A 22176-nucleotide genomic window follows, 5' to 3' on the forward strand; every position below is an offset into this window, starting at 1 on the left:
CCCCAAAAAAAGACACCAAAATAAAAGCATTCAATTTCATTGCAGATAAATCTGTTCCAAAACAACTAGATTAAAACACAATAATAAGAATTAATCCTGTGAAAAGTTTCCTTCTAAGTTAGAGGTAAGATTTAAACAATCAAATAATGTTAAATCAAGTAGCAACTGTAAACCTGATAAGGATCAAAAGCAATACAGTTTCCTTTTTTTCTTAACAGACCCCCGACGAAGGGGCTCTTGAGGCCCCGAAATGTATTGGGTTCACGTTATGAATATGATTTGAATATGTTACTATTTTGCTATTGTTGATTTCAATGTGATATGTTTTGAAAATATGAAGAATGAATACAAGTAAAATGTCAATTGTGATATGAACTGGATAATAATTGTTTGAATAAATTCAAATGACAACAAGGAACAATTGTTCACTATAAGTAGTGCGCTTTTGAGTTCTGGCAGCTGTTAGAGGCCAGGCCTTAAACATTGAATTAGAACAGTGCCATTTTTGTAATATGTTATGTCCAGTGTGGCTCTCAGATGTTTTGAGGGTCTTATTAGTATCTTAGATCCATAAGGGATGTTTCTTGCCTCCTGGATGCTGAGAGATTTGGCCACAGTAGTGCGCCATTTAGCCAGGGCTCTAGTGAAGAAGATTAAGCCATTGATAATTATGCCCCTTTTCAGGTTGCATGAAGGATCTGAGATAAGTGTTTCAGGGTATTTTCTGATCAGGTTGTGTTTAAAGGATTTGGTAGCATTCCTGGAAAGATTGGGCGGTTAGACTATAGAAAATAAATTAGAATTGCTCCCATCATCTTTGGAGGCAAAGGCGTAACTCCTGATCTATCCTAACCTAATCAGGGTAGCAAGAAATATTTATAAGGCATTGATTACCGAGTAGTGAAACTGAGGGAGCACTACTCAACTATGTTTATCTGTGATGTCGGTCCCAGGGAATTGAGGACGGCCACCACTGTGAGATGGAAATGTCGAGACCAACCCCTTCTTATAGCTTTCCTTTCCTAATTTTCTTTGTGTACGTCCTAGTGCGGTTGTCACATTTATTTTTATTCTTATAACAATCTTTTTCTTCCTTATTGATTTATGTGAGTTTTTTTATTTTAAATGAGTATTTAATTAATTTATTATACTGGATCCGCTGAAAGATCCTCCTATATAGGGAGCCTCTTATACCTTTAGATTTCATAGTAATATTGAAAAAGGGACCTTTTAAGTTTTACTACGATAAGTCCTCTCTTCATTTCCATGGATCCCTGAAACGTAGTCTTCTTTCCCTGACAATAGGGGGGGGGGGAAGGGTGTTATTTCTACTTCACTTGTAAAGCACCTTTTCCTTTACAATCCTCTTTCTGTACCTATGGTTTACTGTTCCTTCTTATCCTACTTTCCAGAGTGTTTTGGGGAGAGGCTACACTGAAGAAACTGCCATTTCATAGCCTCTAACGGTCAAAGACGCTGAAAACTTCCATGAAAAATCACAAGAGAAGTCTATAACAAGTTTCACCGAGCTGTATTCTCCCTCTGAATTCACATTTACACTATAGGAGCAGGGAGTCGACCTTTCATCAATCACAGCTCTCACGCTGTGCTCATCACATTGCTGTACCGCGCGTTGCCGATCACCTTCTTAGACACATATATCTGTTAGATGCTATCGTTGTATAGCCAGGGGGTGGGGGGTGGAGCGTCTTCAATCCCTTCCTGGTGCTGTATGATGTAATTAACAGCCGATCTCGCCCGTAGCCCCGCAGCCTTCCACACAACTACCCCTCTTCCTCTAGAGTTGCCGGTAGTCGCCCATAGCCCCGCAGCCTTTCACACAACTACCCCTCTTCCTCTAGAGTTGCCGGTAGTTGTCTGGTGTGCGCTGGAGCTACTATTGTGAAGGGGCCCCACCAACTAGCCAGCCTTGCATCAGGGCACTGCACGAGGGGGGTTCGACTCGTTGTCTGTGCGGACGAGACTCTGGAATTGGTGCTCTGGAGGCCTGCCTAATGAACAGGGCTATGACAAGGATCGCCCACGAAAGCTGAGCCTCTCGCGTCACCTTCCGTCCTCTCTACACTCCGTTGAACGATCACGTCCGAAGTCATGTAGACCTTCCAGCGGGGTCAACTGCGGTAAGTTGATTGACGGTGATATTCCTCTTCTTCGTGTTCTGTATGCTGGATGGCTTGATTGTGATTGTGCGAGCTCAACAGGGATTTATGCCATAAATGCTATCCCCAGGCCCGGAGCTCCTTTCTCCAGGTCCTTTTGTGCCGCCGCCATCTAAATGCAGAGATTGTCTTCTCCTTTATAGGATGCTGGCTCTTTACATAAGGGGCTAATATGGGGTACATTGTGTAAAGAGTCTAAGCAAACCCCAGAGGAATTACAAAGGCACAAATGACACCCCAAATGCTCTCTTTTGTGGTAGTGTGGGGAGCAGTTAGGCGTATCATTAGGGTAGTGCTCAGGACAAATTACACACACCCAGCAGTAAGTGAGAAAACACTCAAAGATATCCGACACCAATTTATAAAAAAATAACACCTACTTTTATATAAGTTTAGATACTTAGATCATTGGAATCGGGTAAGCACTTTGAGTTTTTTTTGAGTTATGAGTTTTTACAGTTTTAAAAAATGGACAGGGCAATTGTATTGCATTTGGCAATTGTCAGCGAATTACAGGACTGTTCTTCTGGACTTAAGTGAAGTGAGTATGGGGCAAGGTCTAAGGCCACACCAACAGATCACGTTTGGGGGGTGGGGGAGGGGCACTGGGGCGACTGGGTGCTGAGTTGTGTCATGGCACCAGGTGTCTCATTCACTTCAATAGGTAAACAGTCTGTTTACAAGAGGCTGCAAACTGGGTCACCAGCCTGGGGGAACCCACAGGTGGCTCGACCCTTGAAATCCTCAGGCACGCAGGAACACCTTGATTCACTTCCCCTTGGGCTGTGGGGCTCAGGTGTAGTGGTGTCTTTTGGGATCGGACTTCGGTGCAGGAGTCCCTCGTGGTTGAAGGGGGCCAGCAGAAAGAGGCTGAAGGCGGTGACTGGAAGTCTAGTCTGGGCAAACTCAAGCGTGAGCTTAGCTCTTGTGGGTCTGGTGATCCCGTTGGTACTGTCACCTCCTTGGACTCGGGTGCATATGAGCTTTGAGGCATCAGGTGGCAGTGGTCACAGACTCACATCTTGGTCTTTGTCTAGCAGAAGAGGGACAAACACAACAGCTGGGCCACTCATGAAGTGTCTCTCGCTGTCCCTGAAGTCCCTCAACATGCAGGTCGGTCTTCCTCTGAGTCGGTGTCCGGACTTGGCACAACAAGCCTTGGCTGTTGCAAGGGGACCGTTACGTGGGAATTGGTCCTGTGCAGCGTTGGTTGGTCCTGGTGTCCTCCCACTCGGTGGAGAAACAGATCTAACCTTGAGGGGCCAAGGGTTCTCTTCCTGGGGAGCTGCTGCGTTGGGCTGGCTGGGGAGTGGCAACTCAGTGGATCGCACCTTGCATCTTTGATGTCTGCGGCTGCGACGGAGTAAGCCCCTCTACGCCAAGGGAGTTTCTTCAGGCAATTTGCAAAGCACTGCCAGCCCCCTGGGTGTCTTGGAGGCTGTACAGTGGCAGGATGAGTCTTCTTGTTCCACGATAGTTGGGGCAGTACTGAGGCTAGCAGGGTTAGAACCAAGTCAGTCATTGCTTCCCGGTTCTTGTGACCGGACTCTTCTTCATACGCTCCTTTTCTTGATCCATCGGAATCTAAAGTCTTGTTACCACAGGGTTCCCTAAATACTCAATTTAGGGACGTCAAGGGGAATGAGGAGTAGTAGCCAAAAAGACTACTTACCCCTGAGGTCACTACACCCCATAGATGACCACTTTCTGTGGGGAGTGGACATCACCCTGTCCCAGAATTCATAATTACACCACACACAATATAGTGGAACTACTAAAGTCATGTCCATGTCAGACTTGGTCACCCCAGAGATGTGCCCAGCCTGGCAATGCAACATGCCTTCTGCAAAGCTAATTATGCCACCTTTCCAACATAGGGGGTTGGATTCCTCTTATGTGACAAGCCAGATTTGCATTTCAAAGGCGGTAGGCTCTTTAGAAGCTCCCTGCCTTTGAATACTAATTTACCAGCCTTTCCTGGTGTCGGAGCTGATAACACCTCTCCCGAGACATCTCTCCCCAGAGCCCGCATTATTTCTGCCCTTTCATAGCGGAGTTCTCATCTCCTAGAGGTTCAGAAACTTGTCTAAGACAGCAGGCTGGACTGAACCAGTCACCTAGCACACTTGAGGGCTGCCAGATTTCAGGGATACCTCTAAGGTACCCTCTGGGAGCATTTATTAATAAATCCATCACTGGAATCAGTGCGAGTTTATTAATACAATGTGTTTTATATCAAACAGCATATGTTTCAGTGAAGCTATCATGCATCTGAAAAAATCATTTTGACCAGTGTCCAGTACATACCTAAAGATGGCTTTCCTGTTCACTTGCAATATCTAGTAATAGAACTAGACATCAGAGGGGCATATCTGCTCATGCAGATATGTATTCACATAAAATATAATGCACCCTCTCTTAGGGGTGACTTACTGTGACGGGGGGGACCCTGACTCGGGGCCCCCCGATGTACCTACTCATATATCTCCTCTCTCTACACAGCACACGGAAGCGCGGAAGACTGCCGACATCGTATGCAGTCCAGTGACAGACACCGATGATGACCGTTTCTTTAAGTGGGCGGATCCGGATGCAAGACCGGCCCCCTTGGACATGGTAAAACACCCCCAAGAATCCAGACAGGTGTTTGTTACACCCGGAGGAGGCGAGTGGAGACTGGAGAGCGAAGGCGGAGCGGAGGTCGAGCGAGGACGGAGAGGAGTGGAGATATCGAGAGGACGGCGAGGAGTGGAGATACCGAGAGGACGGCGAGGAGGAGGACGGGAAGAAGAAGGAGGACGCAGGCGAGCGGAGAGAAGCGGAGGAGGAGCGGAGCAGGAGAGGAGACCCGACGGACCACGAAGGTCAGAGACCAAGAGAAGGAGCGGAGGAGCTGGAGAGATACACCCGCGACAAGCCAGGAGGCCAACGGGAAGGCGGATCGCCCAGCCACGCTTCTCGGGAAGTGTGGCTAGGACAGGTACGGTCACGTTTCCTGGGTTGGGCGGGACGAAGACGGGACACCCACCAGTGACCATAACCGTGCACTGATAACCCCTGATTCCCTCACTTTGCACCTCCAGGATAGCGGGGTATTTAGTTGCGCGAGTGTTACCTCACTGACCCCCCCCCCTTTTGGTATACCGAATAGCGGACAGCCCAGTAATATAGGTCTCCCTTCTCTTTACTTTCCGTCGGAACCCGGCACGTGTGCCACAACGGCGGAAGCCAGGACTACGACTCCCAGAAGACACCGGGAGCTACGAAGGCGCGGACTGGAACGGGAGGCGACGGAGGACGCAGCAAATCCGCTTCCTTTCTATCGCATCCCTGTACAACAGAGGAAATTGTATAAAACAATAAAACCGGCTTTACCCTCTATACAGGTGTCTGTGGATCTATTAGGCAACCCTCCCGAAACCCCACACTTACATATATTAGATGCAGTGACTTTGGCATGAAACACAGGAGTTTATCATGTTTTCACTCATGGTTTGTACCATGTCACACATAGGCAGCCTATATGGAACTTGTATGTGAGTCTCTTAGGGTGGCACAAGATTTGCTGTGGCCCATAGGGACCCCTGCCCTCCTTATCTGGAGTGCCATTTACTAGAGACTTATAGGGGTGCTAAAGTCCTTAGCCAATTGAGGCACAATTAGACATTAAGTTGTTTTAGGGAAGGAGCACTGCCACTAAGGTCTGATTAGCAAATCACAGTACACTGTTATAGTCGAAAATGTGCATCTATTAGCAAAAAAGTGGACAAAAAGTGGGGTCTATCTGCAAAAAAAGCCCAGTTCACTACATTCCTTTTATAGGTTAAAACATGGGTCAACAGCCATTGGTCATGGACCATTGCTACACTATACAATCCTACCCGACCACTGTTGTTTACATTTTTTATTCCTTTGTACTTAAAATAATGTCTAACCCCCTTTCAATCAGTCATATGGCTGTCATTTCTCTGTACGCTCAGAAGATTACCAGGTCAGACTGAATCAACCAAATGCCATGGTGACAATGCCTCTATGTTCCAGCGTGAATTGTTTGTTTGACATACTGGTATCATGCACCCACAGCCTTATTCCCCACCACTAAATAACAACCATCCTGTGGTAAAGATGAGGAGAGGCGCTGAAGAGAAACTCAGCAAGCTGTATTGCAGCTACGTCTAAGGAAGGCAACGACTGCCCCTCATGCGCTCCCGTTGTCCCAGAAGAACTAACAGTCATTCAGAACACTAGCAAGGCTGTAAAAAGAACGTGGAATCAACATTGGAAATAAATAAACAGCGAGCCAAATCAGCAAATGTGGCACATGCCACAAGAATCTAGTACCACACTTCCCTAACCTAAACTGCTCCCCATATAAACGACCATCTGCCCTTTGCTTACTGAACGTATTAATTTAGGTGGTGGCCTATGGATTATTTGACTATACCCTAGTGCTTTTGTGGATGATGCAGAATGAATATGTTAAGATGTTAAAGCCAGCTTCCTCAGTAGGAACAGGATGATCGATCAATAACAAAAGCAAAAGAAAGTTCTGAAAGATATGGATTACACGCGGCTGGAGTTGTTAAATGCCATTCACATTTTTATATATAGATGAAGACGTAATAGTAAAACTGTTAGCGTTAAAGTTTACTCATACGCATTTTATATTTGTTTCTCATAATGACATCCGAATATGGTACTTGAGCTCCGATGCAGGTTCAAGTGCATGTAATGTGATTTCCTAAGATACCAACAATTGACCAGAAGTCGTATGACGTCATTCCAAAGATGTAAACATTATGTTAGTTAGAAGTTTAAAACAAAAAAACTACATCTTTTTGATCACAGTCTACAGAACGCTCCTGAGTATACTATTCTACCATTACATATTAGATATGGTAACAACTTATCTCATACCAACCCGAACCTACAATACTCAGGTTACAATGGCCCGTTCCATCGGTTGAGCATGTTGGCGAAATTGTAATTAATTCTCACTTTATCTACAGCACTAATAATTCCCGGGAAAGCAACTGATGTGCCCCTTTTATCAGTATACGTTTTTTTCGCACCCTCTGCGGTTAACAACCATAAGCAGTGTCCCTCCTTCGCTCAAGCAGGTCTCACCCTCTATTATCCCCTCCAGCTCTTACTTTGGTTCCCGCACTGGCCCAGTTGCAGGGTGATGATTTCCCGGGGCATGGCTGCTGCTAACAGAAGCCTTCACTCCCGCTTCACAACCAGACAAGGCGCGTAGTACCAAACAGCTGAAAGAGACAGACAAACGCCCCGCCTACAGGCGACGCGCAGGCGCTCGTGAGCTGTACGAACACAATTATGGACGTTTGTTTTCAGATACTCTTAATTACCGTGGTGATTCAGCACTTTGAATTATGTTGTCTCAGTATGTTGTTCTCTAGACGTATAGTTCAGTTTCAGCTTTACAGCGTGCATTTTTAATCTATTTCAATCAAGCCCATTGAGATATTCTAACTGGCACCCATCTAGTCTCTTTTTTCTTTCTACTGTACTGCTACATGTCTTCTGTTTCTCAACCAATGGCCTTCCTTAAAGCCCCTCCGGCCCTCCCTTCTTATGTACGGTGGCCATGGCAGTCCGTTCTTCCTTTCCATTTTGTTTTCAATCTGGTAACGGCCTCATTGAGAACTACGCATGCGTTACAGTGACAGTAGTAGCAGCAGGTGTGGTGCAGAAGGCGGGCGGAGCTTCTGTCAGCGCTCGAGCGGAATAGAATGCGAGGGACAGGAGCTGAAGCACTTGGATAGCTTATTTTGCTACGCATATCTTTACTGCTGATCTAAGTTTGAATTCCTCTCTCTTTCTCGTCTAACCCTCCGTTGGCTTTTTTGCACTATAATACGCAATGACGTCACGGTGCCATAGGTGACGCAGATGCCTTCTGTCGGTGACGTCATTACTTGAGGTTGAGTAGCTGTAAGATGGCGACGATGGAGCAGGGAGAGCCAGTTCCTGGCCTTGAGCGAGAACATCGAGTCTTGGACCTGCAGGAGCAACTGCGCGCAGCATTGGAGCCGTACGAACCGGCGCTCAGTTATCTCCAGGGCCTGTTGCTGTGGGAGAAACGTGGACACAGCGCGTTGCTGTGCCTGGGGGCAAATGTAGTGTTTTGGTGAGTAGTAGTATCTTCTACAGTGAAGACTCAGTCTTTGAAAGGGAGTACATTATCCACAACAGGCATATGTCAGTATGTAACGCGATGCAGGCTTGTCTTCACTTAGAAGGGGGATATATCTACAGGCGGGCGAAAGGGTTGTGTCGGAGGTTATAAACCCATTGAAGGGGCAGTATGTAAGGCGCGGAAGGGGAGAGAGGAGTTCGTGACCCTTAGAGGAAGAGAGAACTGCGAGTATTTTACTATACTAGGAGAGTGGCAGGGCACGAGTCGGGGTTACACGCGGGTGGACGGCGTCCAGCCACTATTTTCACAGGGTGAACGCTGACCATCCTGCCAGGAAGTACTGCTCCCATTGAATAATAGGCTGAACTCGTCCTGGTGTAATTTCCAAAAAACGGGACACTTTCAGCACTGCCTGCACGTTGTCTGCTTTCCATCTGCAACAAGCAGCAACGTGCAGGTGGGGACGGGACTTTCTTATTTAACACCTTCGCTGCGGCGGCTATTCCGCAGCGCTAAGAGGACGGGGCGGCCGCGCGGTGGGCCCATGCTGGTGACAGAACCGCTCCATCACCAGCCTCGGTTGAGCTGTACTCATGACTGAGCGGTTCCGTCATGGCCCCGCCTGCTCAATGGAACGCCCAGCGCAGGCGCGGAATCCGCGGCGAGCGGGCCATGACGGAACCGCTCCATCATCAGCACGACCGCGGCTGATGACGGAGAGGTTCCGTCATCAGCATCGAAGGAGTTAAGCCTCCTGCTGGGTCCATAACAAAGGACCAATTTGAGGGGTCATCAAGCCTCCTTTTGTTGGGAGCAGTCAGGAGCCTCACACCTGATGCAAATGAAGCGGAGGGGAAACAAAGGCTCACACCTTGTTAGCACTTCACACTTAAGAGAGGCAGCTTTTCACTTTGTTCAGTGCCTGTTTAGGAGATATGCATGCACTGTAAGAATATCGGATTTGTTGGTCTTTCCCAGCAGTTACACAAAGCAAATTGCATTTATATAGTACTTACTAACCCTAAGAATACGTTGAAATAATTTAAGTACCACTGTTTTTTCTTGTATAGCCCAACTCGTCTCAATGCAGGGTGTCAGAGCGCTTTACATCTACACGTGCATATAATATGCACTAAAAGTTATATAAGTTTGTAACTGAATGTACAGGATGTGTTACATAAAACTGGGGAATTGCAAGGTGTAGAAGTCACATATCCTCTTCCATAGCTCACTGTGCTATTGTCCTCGCAGTGCGGCGCAAACGTACACATGATAGACCTGCTAAACATATATGTGAGGGCTTTAGATCTGATGTCACTTCTTGTGATGCCACTTCTGTAAAGTCGTGGCTTGGGATGCCACTTTCTATGATCTCAATTCCTGTGATGTCACGAGCAGTGATGTCACTTATATATTGCCTAACTAGGTTAGTCCACTCACTTCTTTTTTTAGCATTTGTGCCCTGAAGAGAGGATACGGTGCTGGGTGGACAGGACCCGTAGAAAGGCAGGTACTTAATGAGAGGTGTCTAATGACCTAATCTATTGGTTAAATCTGTCTGAGAAGCGAGTAGCTATGAATTGATACATTAAATCAGTATCCACACATAACTCGAGTGAGGTTAGGGTGCATCATGCCCATTAACCTTTCTTAGATGTTGTTTAGATTTTTTGATCGTGTTATAGACTTAGAATCTAGCGTGCAGAGTGATGTTGGCTAAATGACAATGTCTTTAGGGGTAACACCAGGGCAGGCCTGCCACAAGTATTCGGGGGGGGGGGGCTCAGGACCTGCTGGGAAAATGCTAGTGTGTGCTATGACATTAACCACAAACTAGAAGGTTAAGTGAGGGAACGTAAAAGATATGACAGTAAGGCTGGTATATGGAAGGAGAATATGAGTCAAAGGGGGGGTGGGCTAATAAACATTTCGGGGGTGGCTAATTCTTCCAGCAATAGGCAGAGTGGAGATGCAGGGGATCTAAGAAGGGGTGAAAACACAACAAAGCCTCGTTAATAAGTAAGTGGCCTTTTAAAGACCTGTGAAGTACTCGGGTGCAGCTGCAATAAGATGATCGCCAGTCCGGAAAGCTGTCGGGGGGGGGGGGGGGGGCCTTTGAGCCCAATGTGTGTTGTGGGCCTGACATGAGTACAGGTAGACGGACATTACCTACTTCTGGACCTATGATATTTTATTTGAAGATGACGCCCAGTAGGTTACTTAGTCTCAATGTGATATACTTAACATGATGGTGATAATAAATGAGTGAGGGATGGTACATTATCACTGATGATTTGTTAGGCATGTGTTTTGCTTTGAGGGATAGGTGGGGGCCCTGGGTGTCAGATCTGCTATGCTTGATGGCTTTTGCTGTTTTAACGTATAAAAGAAACTGGTTGACAATCTTTTAAGTTATGATTTTCTTTTAATAGGTGGCCCACCGTACGCACCCATTAGTTTTGTCGTGGTTGGCCTATTGATGTAACTAAGTAAATCTCACCAGTGTTGTACCTTTCCCAATTAAAATGTGCATATATTTAAACAAAGGCATTAGACACGCAAGATTTTTAGAGCATTATCTGACTTGTACATCTCGAACAGTTGTTAATTTTGGTCCATTCTTGTCAGTGTATCAAATTTGCTTTTAAGGAGGTGGATGGGCCCAAAAAGTCTTGGGCAAGCTGAGTTGCAAAACTTATCTGTTTTTCAAACATCATGTGAGTGCAAGAATAATTAAAAACAAAAAAATCACCAATTCCTCTTTACTAATTTTTTATTTTTAATGTTTTATAGAGCGCGAACTTGACCCGTGAGGGTATCGGAGCGCTTTACAGGTTCATAGAGTAATACAAGAAAGACGGTTGTCACATGGGAAAACAATACATCAGAGGGTTATACAGAATCAAGGGTCATACGGAAGGCGGGGAGTCAAAGGGGAATGTGCAAAGGAGCGAGGGGATGAAAGCTGTACATAGGAGCAATTTACAGAATAGAAGGTCATACATTAGGGAGGATGTTACAGGGGTGCTTTACGTTAAGGGACTGGAAAAGAAAACTGTACCACAGTGTACTTTACAGAGTCAAAGATCATACAATAGGCATGATATCACATGGGTGCTAAGTCTCTCGGTGTCTGTGGAGCTGGTTAGCCAAGGAATTTACCTATGAGGAAGGATTTAGCCTCTTTTTTGAAGCGTGCCAGGGAGTGGATACTTCTGATGTCAGGCGGGAAGGAGTTCCATATTCTTGGAGCGGTCTCGGTGAAAGCCCGGTTGTAGTTTTTTTTTTTCTTCTTAAAACGTGCAGGCCGGAGTAGGAGGGTATTTGCCGATCGCGAGTTTCTGCTTCCTCCGGATATCACAAGCTTCTGCGCTAGATACGCTGGAGTGTAAGGCCTTGTGCGTGATGCATGCTATCTTGAAGTGAATCCTCGCCTCGAGGGGAAGCCAGTTCAACGCTTTCAGGTGAGGGGTGATGTGATCGAATTTTCTAGAGCCAGTAAGTAGTCTGGCGGCTGCGTTAAGGCAGGCTTTTAAGGGTGCCAGAGAGACCTTGGGTAAGAGTCCACAATGGTCGGGGAACAGTTTAAGGCTGTGACAGCTTTGATCCACGTCTGTATCTCACAGTTTCTCTTGGGCGGGGAGATTAGAAGGAACTCAGTTTTATTAGCATTGAGTTTGAGTTGGTTTGAAGCGAGCCATCGGACGGTCAGCTTCGGGGCCTCATTCAGGGTGAGGATCTCCGCAAGAGATGAGATTTTTATGTAGATCTGAGTATCATCAGCGTACATATGGAAGGAGATATTTGCAGTGCGAAGGATTTCGGCAAGAGGTTCCAAATAGAGATTAAAAAGGGTGGGGGACAACGTTGATCCTTGAGGGACTCCCACCGTGACCACGGAGGAGGAGGAGAGTTCACCATTGATTAGGAATCTCTGAGATCGATTTTGGAGGTAGGAACTAAACCAATCAAGTACAGTGCCATCTAAGCCCATCCTAAGTTTGAGGCGTTCGAGTAGCATTTTGTGGTTGACAGTGTCGAAGGCCGAGGATAGATCAAGGAGGATTAGGAGACACGTTTTGTCTTGGTGCAGGGCTTGAAGAGCATCATCGACAATGTGGAGCATGGTGGTTTCAGTGCTATGTCCCGGTCGAAAGCCGGATTGGCAGTCATCGAGTAGGCGGAAATTGCTGATGTGGTGACTTAGCTGTATGTGAACACATTTTTCAATCACTTTCGCCAAGAGGGGAATGTTGGAGATTGGTCTAAAGTTATCTGGGGAGGCTGGGTCCAGCGATGGCTTTTTCAGAATGGGGAGGACTTGGCCTGCTTTCACTGAGATCGGGATTGATCCCTGACGGAGAGAGGCGTTGATTATCGCAGTGCAGCAAGGAATGATGGATTTGGTAATAGTCGCAAGATAGTTTGAGGGGAGTGGGTCGTTGAAATGGTTGTTCGGGTTTAAGGAGGAAAGGATATTTGCGACAGTCTTCATCGTAGGGTGAGAATTCAGACCAGTGCACTATATTCTTGGGTGAGGTCTGTGTCGGTAGCAGTGATGGAGGAGGTGGATGGTCAATGTTAGGTGGGGGGAGTGAGGCAGCTTTGAGTTCGGTACCTAAGGTTAGGATTTTGTTTGCGAAAAATGAGGAGAAATCTTCGGAGGAGATGAGAGACTTGGGGTTTTCTTTCGCTGTTTTGGACAGTTTGTTCGATTGGAGTTTGGTCATCTCAAAGAGTTTCCGAGGCCTGTTCTGGGCATTTCCTAGTTCCGCTCTGAAACTCTTTTTTTGACTTGAGGATGTTTTTGTTGTAAGCATTTCTGGCCTAGCGGAGAAGTTTCAGGTGATCTGCTGATGGGTGCTGTCTCCAAATTCTTTCGGCTTGTCGGAGTGATCTTCTCTCGTCGTTGAGGGAGCTGGTGAACCAATGGTTTCTATCTTTGACTCGAGTCCTAATAACATTTTACCTGATTGTGTCCTTCCATTGAAAAGTGGGCTTTACATACTGCTACATTTCACTGCTTTAGAGTAACTGCTGTTGTAGATGACAAACTCAGTGGTACTCAGTTGATCTTCATAAGTAGTTTTTATGAAGTACGTTAGTGGTTTCTACTTTAAGAGCCATTACTATTAATCAGTTAATTATGTTTAGGGCTCTTGTTTTTATGGTATTGTGGAATGTTGCGGTCACTAAGTCTACCCACACTAGTGAAGTACCATTTTTATCAGGCTATTTGGGGGAATGCTGCGTGGCTGGAAGTTTGTGGCTCCCTGCAGATTCCAGAACTTTGCATCACAGAAATGTGAGGATAATGTTATTTTTTTCTTCAAAGACACAATTTTATGTTTGCAGGGGATTATGGGTAAGACAACATTAGGAGAATCACACATGCCACACTTCCCAGGACTCCCCCGAGTGTCTGGGCTTGGTAGGTTTCCTTAGATGGCCGACGAGCCTGGGACCAAAAACACAGATGACTCCCTTGCAAAACCAGGTTGTTTTGTCATCGATAATTCTGATGCCTCCACAATACATTTTGGGCCCTTCCCTGTTGCGGGCACTTGGCACACCCACATGAGACGTAGCATTTTTACTGGGAGACCTGGGGGAATGCTGGTTGGTAGGAAACTAGTGCCGGACCAGTGATCCACAACTTCCCATCCAGAAATGTGAGGTAAAATGTGATTATTATTATTTTTCTTAAGATAAGTTTGAGGTTTGCAGGAGATTCTGGGTAAGACAACTTGTTAGGATCCACAAGAGGCCCACCACCTTGAACTCCCTTGGGTGTCTAGTATACGAAAATATCTATTGTTGGCAGATTTTCCCTAGAAACAATATACACTGTTACAGAGAAAGACTAAAAAGACATATATTAATTCACAGCCATCTGTTCCTTAAGTACACGCTCATACTAGTTAGATTTGGCATGTGGGTGAGTGATGGTTCAGAACGTAAACTTGTATTAAGAGATTTTACAAAAATGAAATGCGCTGTTAATAGTGGAAAGGTCAATAATCTGAACCAATGACTCACAGATTGTGAGCTCTAAAACCGTGACAAGGCACCAACTTCTTTACAGGACATTCACATACCTTTCATACGTGACACACACAAGACCATTCACACCGCCATCCACGGGCCCAGCACTTTGCAACATTTACATCAACAGACAGCGCCATTCAAGGGCCCATCACTTTCATATGCCCACATGACTAACACAGCAATCACAACGGTTGACTGAGTGTTTGCACTGGCGTTTGGCTAGCAGTGTTTGTAGTGACTAGCAGCAAGTCGCTACTTGCACACCGCCAGCCAAGCGCACCCCGCAAGCCAAGCGCCAGTCCACACTCACTTCCATCACATTTTTTAACAAAAAGGGAACCACAAACCAATTGGAAGTAGATTAAACACTATAACTAGAAACACAGCAGCTTTAACTAAATACATCCCACTAATGCCAACCTTAAAATATGGACAAAAAATATAAAACGATGTAGACTAGTCATTTCACTTTTATGATCACAGTTGCCCCCAAAAACTCAGTTGCATGTGTTGCAATTTAAAACGTGGGCACACTCAACCCAGGATTATAAGGACAATAGGGGCAATACATACGACTCCTTCCGCATACCTCTTGGGGCACAGACTCTACCGCATACCTCTTGGGGCACAGACTCTACATTTATACTGGGAAAGTCTTTTTTGGGAGTGGGAGGAATGTGATCAGAAAAGCAGAGATCTTTCAATTTAGGCACATCCTCCTCCACTGCAACTCTAGCCTGTTCCAGTACAACAAGGCTGCCCATCACAGACTGCTGAAACTGACCAAATGTCATCTTTGACTCTGGAGCACAATCCTTGAATACAACCAAAGCATTGAAGGTTGCTAAATGAAATAAATGGATAGCCGATTTCTTATACCAAACTTAAGCCTTACGAACAGCAGTCTAAGGTCCCAACCTCTGATCTACTATACCCATGTGCATATTGTAGTCTTTAATGCACAAAGGTTTGGCACTTCCACAACCTGACGCCAATCAGCCAAATGTGAAGTACTTTAATTATGGATGGTAGTCCGCATGTAGAAATCTCTCCAGTCCGCAAATTTCACAGCAAGAAGTTCAGAGCTACGCAAGGCACAGCACTGCCCCTGCTCAAGTTTTTTTATTTTTTACAAACCAGCTCTTTTCTGTAACCTTTACGGTAGACTGGATTGTGCCACAAGCAATTGTAGACAGAATCACGGGGATTGATGCCACAGTGACTGCACCTATCTAAAAGTATGGTATTTATATACATTTGTCTTTTGGTGCACAGGACCTGAGGCTCAATGCCCCTAAACCTCCTGGGATTAAAACCCCACCAAAGCAAATGCATCAATTTGTTCCAGCACTCCTTATTGTAACATTCCTAAACATTTTCTATTTAAATTGCATAAATGATGCTTCCTTCAAACATTATTCTGTCACACAGTTAGACACAACATCAATTCAGCAGGACCAACTACTCATACACAGCTATTTCTCTCCCTGGAAAATAGATCTCTGAAAATCGATCTACAAAGTGATCAAGGATAGGCCAAATCCTAAAAAGACTGTCTCAATCAGGGTGATCTCGTAGCAACGCTGAAGCTTTATCAACAAAATGCAGCAACTGAAGAAGCAGCAAATGCCGATCACGACTCATGGTTGCAGTAAATATAGCCGTTGCAATCAAGGTACTAGTAGACTAATATGAAGACAGTGACGGCTTCTTATCCAGCCCACCAAAAAAGTTAAACCCAAGAACTTCATCAGCTCATCCAGATTTGGGGGAGTACACCGGGTGGCTCTAGAGTGGGGTTTAAGTGTGGTACTGTTGTCCCTCAAATAGTGGTCAGCATGCAAATTAGTCTGGTCAGCAATCTCATCCAAAAATACATTGTCCGTAAACAACATAAAAAAAGTTATTCGCAGAAAGTTTTCAATGTTCACTCTTCACTCTACACCCTGCGACGGGCAGTGCTGGCTGAACCATGTTTAGGGCAACCCAGAGTTCAGCTCTGCCAATGGGAAGCCTTTCAGCCCCAGCCTGCAATCCAGATGCCTCTTGCTGCAATATTGGCACGTAAGCTTCCTCTTCTAAAAGCAGCACAGAGTGGTTTCATCATCAGATGATTCCTCTCTGACAGAAAATTCACTGCTAGAATCCTGGACGGCCTCCTCTTCCTCGAATGCGGAGTCAATCCTATAGACATCAAGACTCAAAAGCATACCAACAACCTGCAGAGCAGTAATCTTGCGGCTAGCCGTATTCCATGCTAAGCAAAGAAACTTGACAAATAAGTCAACATACCGAACACTGTGTAAAATAAGTAATAAACAAAGTGTGGCTTTATCAAACTGAAAGTAAAACTACTGGTAGTCTGAAAAGAAAAGTCAGTCAATGCAAAACACACACCAGCCTATATTTTGAAAAAAACAATAACGCTCACTTGTCAGAGACCGCTAGACTCACCAGCACCTACTCTGCACAGATGCAGAAATCACCGACTATATCCCCCTAGAAAGGAAGAACAAAAGAAAATTACACTCCACACAACACAATATGCATCATGTACAAACCCAGGATATTTTTGCTATTATAACAGCATTTACAAAAATCGCATTCATGCAGAGAAATGATAACATGATACATATTTACAGTAAGCAGTACAAAAAAGTTTTCTTACCAAAGACATGCAATTACACAAACTGCAAATCTACCAGTGCCGAAACCACAAGCAGAAGTCGCAGAACAGGAAATCAAAAGCGTTGCACTAGAATAAAAAGGAAAAATAAAACATTACAATCACAAATGACAAGAAATAAAACCATTAACATTATAAAACACTATGTCTGCCCATCACCACCCAAATGGCACGCACACACATTGGCATCCAGTCGACATGCAGCCAGAAAATCCCCAGTTTAACCAGATGGATGCTCAGCATATTCCCCTTCTGTGCTGAGATTTGATGATTCCCATTATTCATGACGAGCTGGGCTCGTCATGAGCGTGCGAGGAGGCTACTTCATGACGAGCCCAGCTCGTCATGAGCGTGGAAGGGGTTAAACACACCATCAGCCAAACGCCAGTGTGCACACACTGACAGCCGAGCCTTAGTCCACACACACCGTCGGCCACACACACACACGCTGCCAGGAAATCACCTGCCCCGCACACTGCCGGCCAAGTGCCAGTCCAACCACGCTGCCAGCCAAGCGCCAGTCTCTACATACTGCCAGCCAAGCACTAGCCCACACTTACTGCAAAAAATCTCGCTCCCCACCCCCCAAGAAGAGACCCTTGCCCAAGGGGTCACTCACCATAATCATCATTACAAACTATTCCCTGGTTTCTAATGGGGTTAATCAGCCTAAAAAGGCCCAATCTTCATTGTGGGACAAAACATGGATAAAATAAGCCCCCCAAGGTAGTGACACTTGCCTGAGGTGTCGCTCCCATAACGATCACCCCCAAAACATCCCTGGTGGTCCAGTGGTGTTGATTTCTGCTCCACAATCGTAGCTCTACCCGTGATCGTGGGGCAGGAATCCACTCTAAACAGGCATAGGAGGGGGAAGGAAAAACTCTTTCCTTTATCCCTGCGTCTGCAATGTATTAAAAAAAAACAAAAAAAAAACAGAGTGAAGGCTGTATCTGCACAAACGTCCTCTCCTTGGACGCCCTGGAAGCAAATGGCTTCCAGCCTGTCCCTGGCAGCTTGTGCACCAACGTAATCAGATTTCCGTGTCTGGGGTTGGGGGTGGCAACGGAAGCGCTTCTACTGTCATCCCCAGTGGGAGCCTGTACTTGGGCGGCCCACGGGGGTGCTCCAGCGCTTCCCCGTTGAGGGGGTGCTAAGACGGAACGGTTCCATCCTTGGCACATTAACACCTTGACTGAGGACGAAACTGTTCCGTCTATTGCACCCAAGAGATTAATGACTCCATGTATATATTGAAGATATAAGGTGACGCACACTAGACACCAGGGATTTTTCTTTTGAATATGCAGGGATGGAGGCTGCCCAAAATGGGTAAGGTAATGCCCCCACCCCACCAAACACTAAAGGGCAGAAAGCCCATTAGGTTCCAAGGATTACATTTTAATGTAAATTTAGGGTTGGGGGCTGCCCAGAATAGGCATGCAAATGCTTCCCCCCCCCCAAAATAGCCACAGTCTTCTCCCACTAGAAACCAGAGATTTGTTTTTTAAATGTAAATTTAAGGGTGGGGGCTTCCCTGAATGGGATGGGCATTGTAATGCCCTTACCCACAATTGGTCACAGTCTTTCAGCCCCTGATCTGCCCCCCCCACTCCCCGGTGGGGGGGGGGGTCAGAAAGCCCACTAGGAACCAGGGATTACATCTTTATGTAAATATAGGCACTGCGGCTGCCCAGAATGCCCCCTACCCCAAAAAATAACCAGTCTTTTGCCCCCCCTGGAGAGTAGATGGGGCAGTAGCCCCCGATCTGCCCCACCAAGGGGAATGAAAAAGCAGACTAAGCACCAGGGAGTATTTTCTATGGCCTGGAAGCCCACTAAGCACCAGGGAGTATTTTCTATAGCTAGAGTAGGGGTGGGCGCTGGCCAGAATGGGCATGCCAATGCCTCACCGCACCCAAAGAAAAATGGACAGTCTTTCTTGCCCCGCCGGGCACATATGGGGCAATGTTCCCCAATCTGGCCTCCAGGGGTGGGGGGCAGAAAGCTCACCAGGGGCCAGAGATATGTTTTTGGTCATAGTCGCTACCCTTGGTTTTTTTTTTTGTGCCTTTTTTATTTTTATTAGTGCACACATTTTGGCCTTTTCTGCCCACCTTAGGAGCAGATCTGCAATAATTTTTAGGCAGAAAAAAACTAGACACTATCAAAAGTTTGGATGTGAACTGGATTTCGGCCAAAGGTGTGTGTACTGGACGGATCACGTAAATCTTTCCCATGAGGAACAGGGTCAATACTGATTTGCATATGTCTGGGTGTGAACTGGGGTGCCGAAGTGAGCAGAAGAACAATAATGGATTCAACCCAGATCTGAAAGTGACTGGGGGTGAGAGTCTGAAAACTTTCGGCGCGCAGTCCATCATCTTATTGTGTTTGCTTTGTTCGCCCTAAGTTGACAGGGTTTTCCCAGACGTGGGTCCCTTGCTAACTTTGCCACTGGATTCAAGCTAGCCTGGCTGATGAGTGGTGTTGCCCCGAAACCTATCCCAGGATCCTTGTTTCCGGTCCAGGAAGTCATGGGCTGGCAGTTCAGGCTGGACTGTTCCCATGAGGAACATGGTTAAGACTGAAATGCATATGGCTGGGTCTGAACTGGGGTGGCAAAGTGAGCTGAAGAACAAGGATGGATTTAACCCAGATCTAATAATGACGGGGTGATTGCCTGAAAAATGTTATCGCTCCGTCCATCATCTTATTATTTTTGCTTAATAAATAACAAAAAAACCTACACTCCTTGCACTAAATAATCTAGCGCTGTTCTAATTGGACTGTACAGGCCAGGTGTGACTTCCTGTTTTTACTCTTGACATATGGACCAAGCACAGATTGATTCTCTCTGCTGCTCGTGCTATGATTAAGGTGCTTTCTTGCATGTTTTATTTCTTTCACCTCACACCGCCACCTATCCGCGTTGCTGCTCTCTAATCTACCCACCCCTTGCGCATAGACCCACCCCTTGCGCATAGACCCACCCCAGCAGAGCATTATTTAAAAAACGAAAGCGCTATGATGCGGACAACACTGGTCGCATCATTTATTTATTTTTATATATATATATATATATATATATATCTATATCTATATCCGTGCCGTTACCCAGTTCCTGCTCTAACCATTTGGCGCTGAAGAAGGCAGAACTTAAAAGCCGAAATGCATTCGCCCTAAATTTGGTTTACCTGCAATAAAGAAGTCTCCGCTATTGTGGCCTCTTCTTGCTTGCGGAGGAGGTAATTTGTATACAGTCCGCGCGAGTGCCAGAATCGTGCTTCAAGAGGCCCCGCACCGAAAGTTGACCCCGGACATGCTGGCTTCTGCTTCGGTGGAGTTGTTTGTACCCAGGTGACTGGGAGGACCGGGGCCCACCTCTGGAATCGGGAAGAATAAGGCAGTGTTGGAGTGCTTTCACGCCACGTCGGGCGAGCTGGAATGCCAGCCTTGTCCCTGCTGAGTGAAATAACCGGGACTCGGAGGTTGGTGCGGTCTGGGGAGCAGAGGAGGCATCGGCATTGATCATCATCAGGTGACAGTTTCCCGCGTATTGGCTTGCCAAAAACCCGTTGCTTTTCCAGAACAGTATACAGCATTCTGGGACATGTAGTATTGATGCAGTGGGCGTCCTACATGTTCAATATTCATTGGTACGAACTTTGCTGCTCGGGGGGCGGAGTTTGCTGACACTTTGCAGGACGGGTCAAAGGTATTTAAACATGTGATGTTACCCAGTTCCTGCTCTAACCATTTGGCGCTGAAGAAGGCAGAACTTAAAAGCCGAAATGCATTCGCCCTAAATTTGGCTTATCTGCAATAAAGAAGTCTCTGCTGTCTCCCCTATTGTGGCCTCTTCTTCTTGCTTGCGGAGGAGGTAATTTGTGTGTGTGTGTGTGTGTATGTATGTATGTATGTATATATATATGTGTATATATATATATGTGTATATATATATATATATATAAAGGCTCCTCGCTCAAAAGAACGCACCACACTCACGGAGGTTGTCAGGTAAGCGCTTTATTCACAGCAGCGTGCACAATGGCTTCAGGCACAGGAGAAAGTCTCTGATGGATTCAGAGACCAAAGTTTGTCTTATATTATATCCGACGCGTTTCAAAGGTCTTAGCCTTCTTCTTCAGGGAAAAGACGAAGCGCTTTAAATAAAGCAGGGAAAAGACGAAGCGCTTTAAATAAAGCAAGTCCATTAATATGACACACCTGTTTTACGGGCTGGGCTGATGCCGCAATGTCTCATGGAAGTTGTAGTCACGCAACAATTTGCGTATGGTATCTCCCGTTGTTGCCCTCAGCCGCTGTCTTCAGGCACTCACAGGGCACCTCCTCGCCAACCTCGAGGCATCCTGTGCATCGGAGTAAGGTGCGGAGTATTCACGCATGCTTAACGACCTGGATGGCTGTCGTATTCACGTCTCCGTGTCAGGATTTCTCGATGGCGGTGCTCGGCGTATGCAGTTCTGCTGCTCGGCTCCAAGGTCCACCAAAACGCCTCGTGCACTCTTTGGGGCGGGTGCGGTGTAACGGCGGTGGGTCCGTTTTAATGTGAAGGCTCCTCGCTCAAAAGAACGCACCACACTCACGGAGGTTGTCAGGTAAGCGCTTTATTCACAGCAGCGTGCACAATGGCTTCAGGCACAGGAGAAAGTCTCTGATGGATTCAGAGACCAAAGTTCGTCTTATATTATATCCGACGCGTTTCAAAGGTCTTAGCCTTCTTCTTCAGGGAAAAGACGAAGCGCTTTAAATAAAGCAAGTCCATTAATATGACACACCTGTTTTACGGGCTGGGCTGATGCCGCAATGTCTCATGGAAGTTGTAGTCACGCAACAATTTGCGTATGGTATCTCCCGTATATATATATATCTTGATTCACTCTCAACGCCAACATCCATACGGCGTCCACAAACAACGAGAGAGACGGACTCTTTTTAATTTCAGCAGCCGCTGAGAATCTTTATTTTTTTCATTTATTTAAAGTGCATTACCGTGCCTAACCAAACGCGTTTCGGCGTACCTGACGCCTTGGACAAAGCTTCGCCAGGCGCTACAAAAGCCTCCAATTATCCGGTTC

General features: G+C 46.1%; 2 protein-coding genes across 2 annotated transcripts in view; one reads left to right on the forward strand and one right to left on the reverse strand.

The window, feature by feature from the left end:
* Nucleotides 1–7473, reverse strand: part of TUBG1 (tubulin gamma 1) — a 204204-nt gene extending 196731 nt beyond the window's left edge. Inside the window, exon 1 of the mRNA XM_078645369.1 lies at nt 7334–7473. Within this exon, the coding sequence (XP_078501495.1) occupies nt 7334–7382 (49 nt within the window). The 5' untranslated portion in view covers nt 7383–7473. The remainder of the gene's footprint in view (nt 1–7333) is intronic.
* A 363-nt stretch (nt 7474–7836) lies between these two features.
* The window catches only part of RETREG3 (reticulophagy regulator family member 3), a 409160-nt gene continuing 394820 nt past the window's right edge, over nt 7837–22176 (forward strand). The window contains exon 1 of the mRNA XM_078645370.1: nt 7837–8331. Coding sequence (XP_078501496.1) covers nt 8141–8331 — 191 coding nt within the window. The 5' untranslated portion in view covers nt 7837–8140. The remainder of the gene's footprint in view (nt 8332–22176) is intronic.

The sequence above is a fragment of the Lissotriton helveticus genome, chromosome 5_1 (assembly GCF_964261635.1).
Source record: "Lissotriton helveticus chromosome 5_1, aLisHel1.1, whole genome shotgun sequence".
NCBI lineage: Eukaryota > Metazoa > Chordata > Amphibia > Caudata > Salamandridae > Lissotriton > Lissotriton helveticus.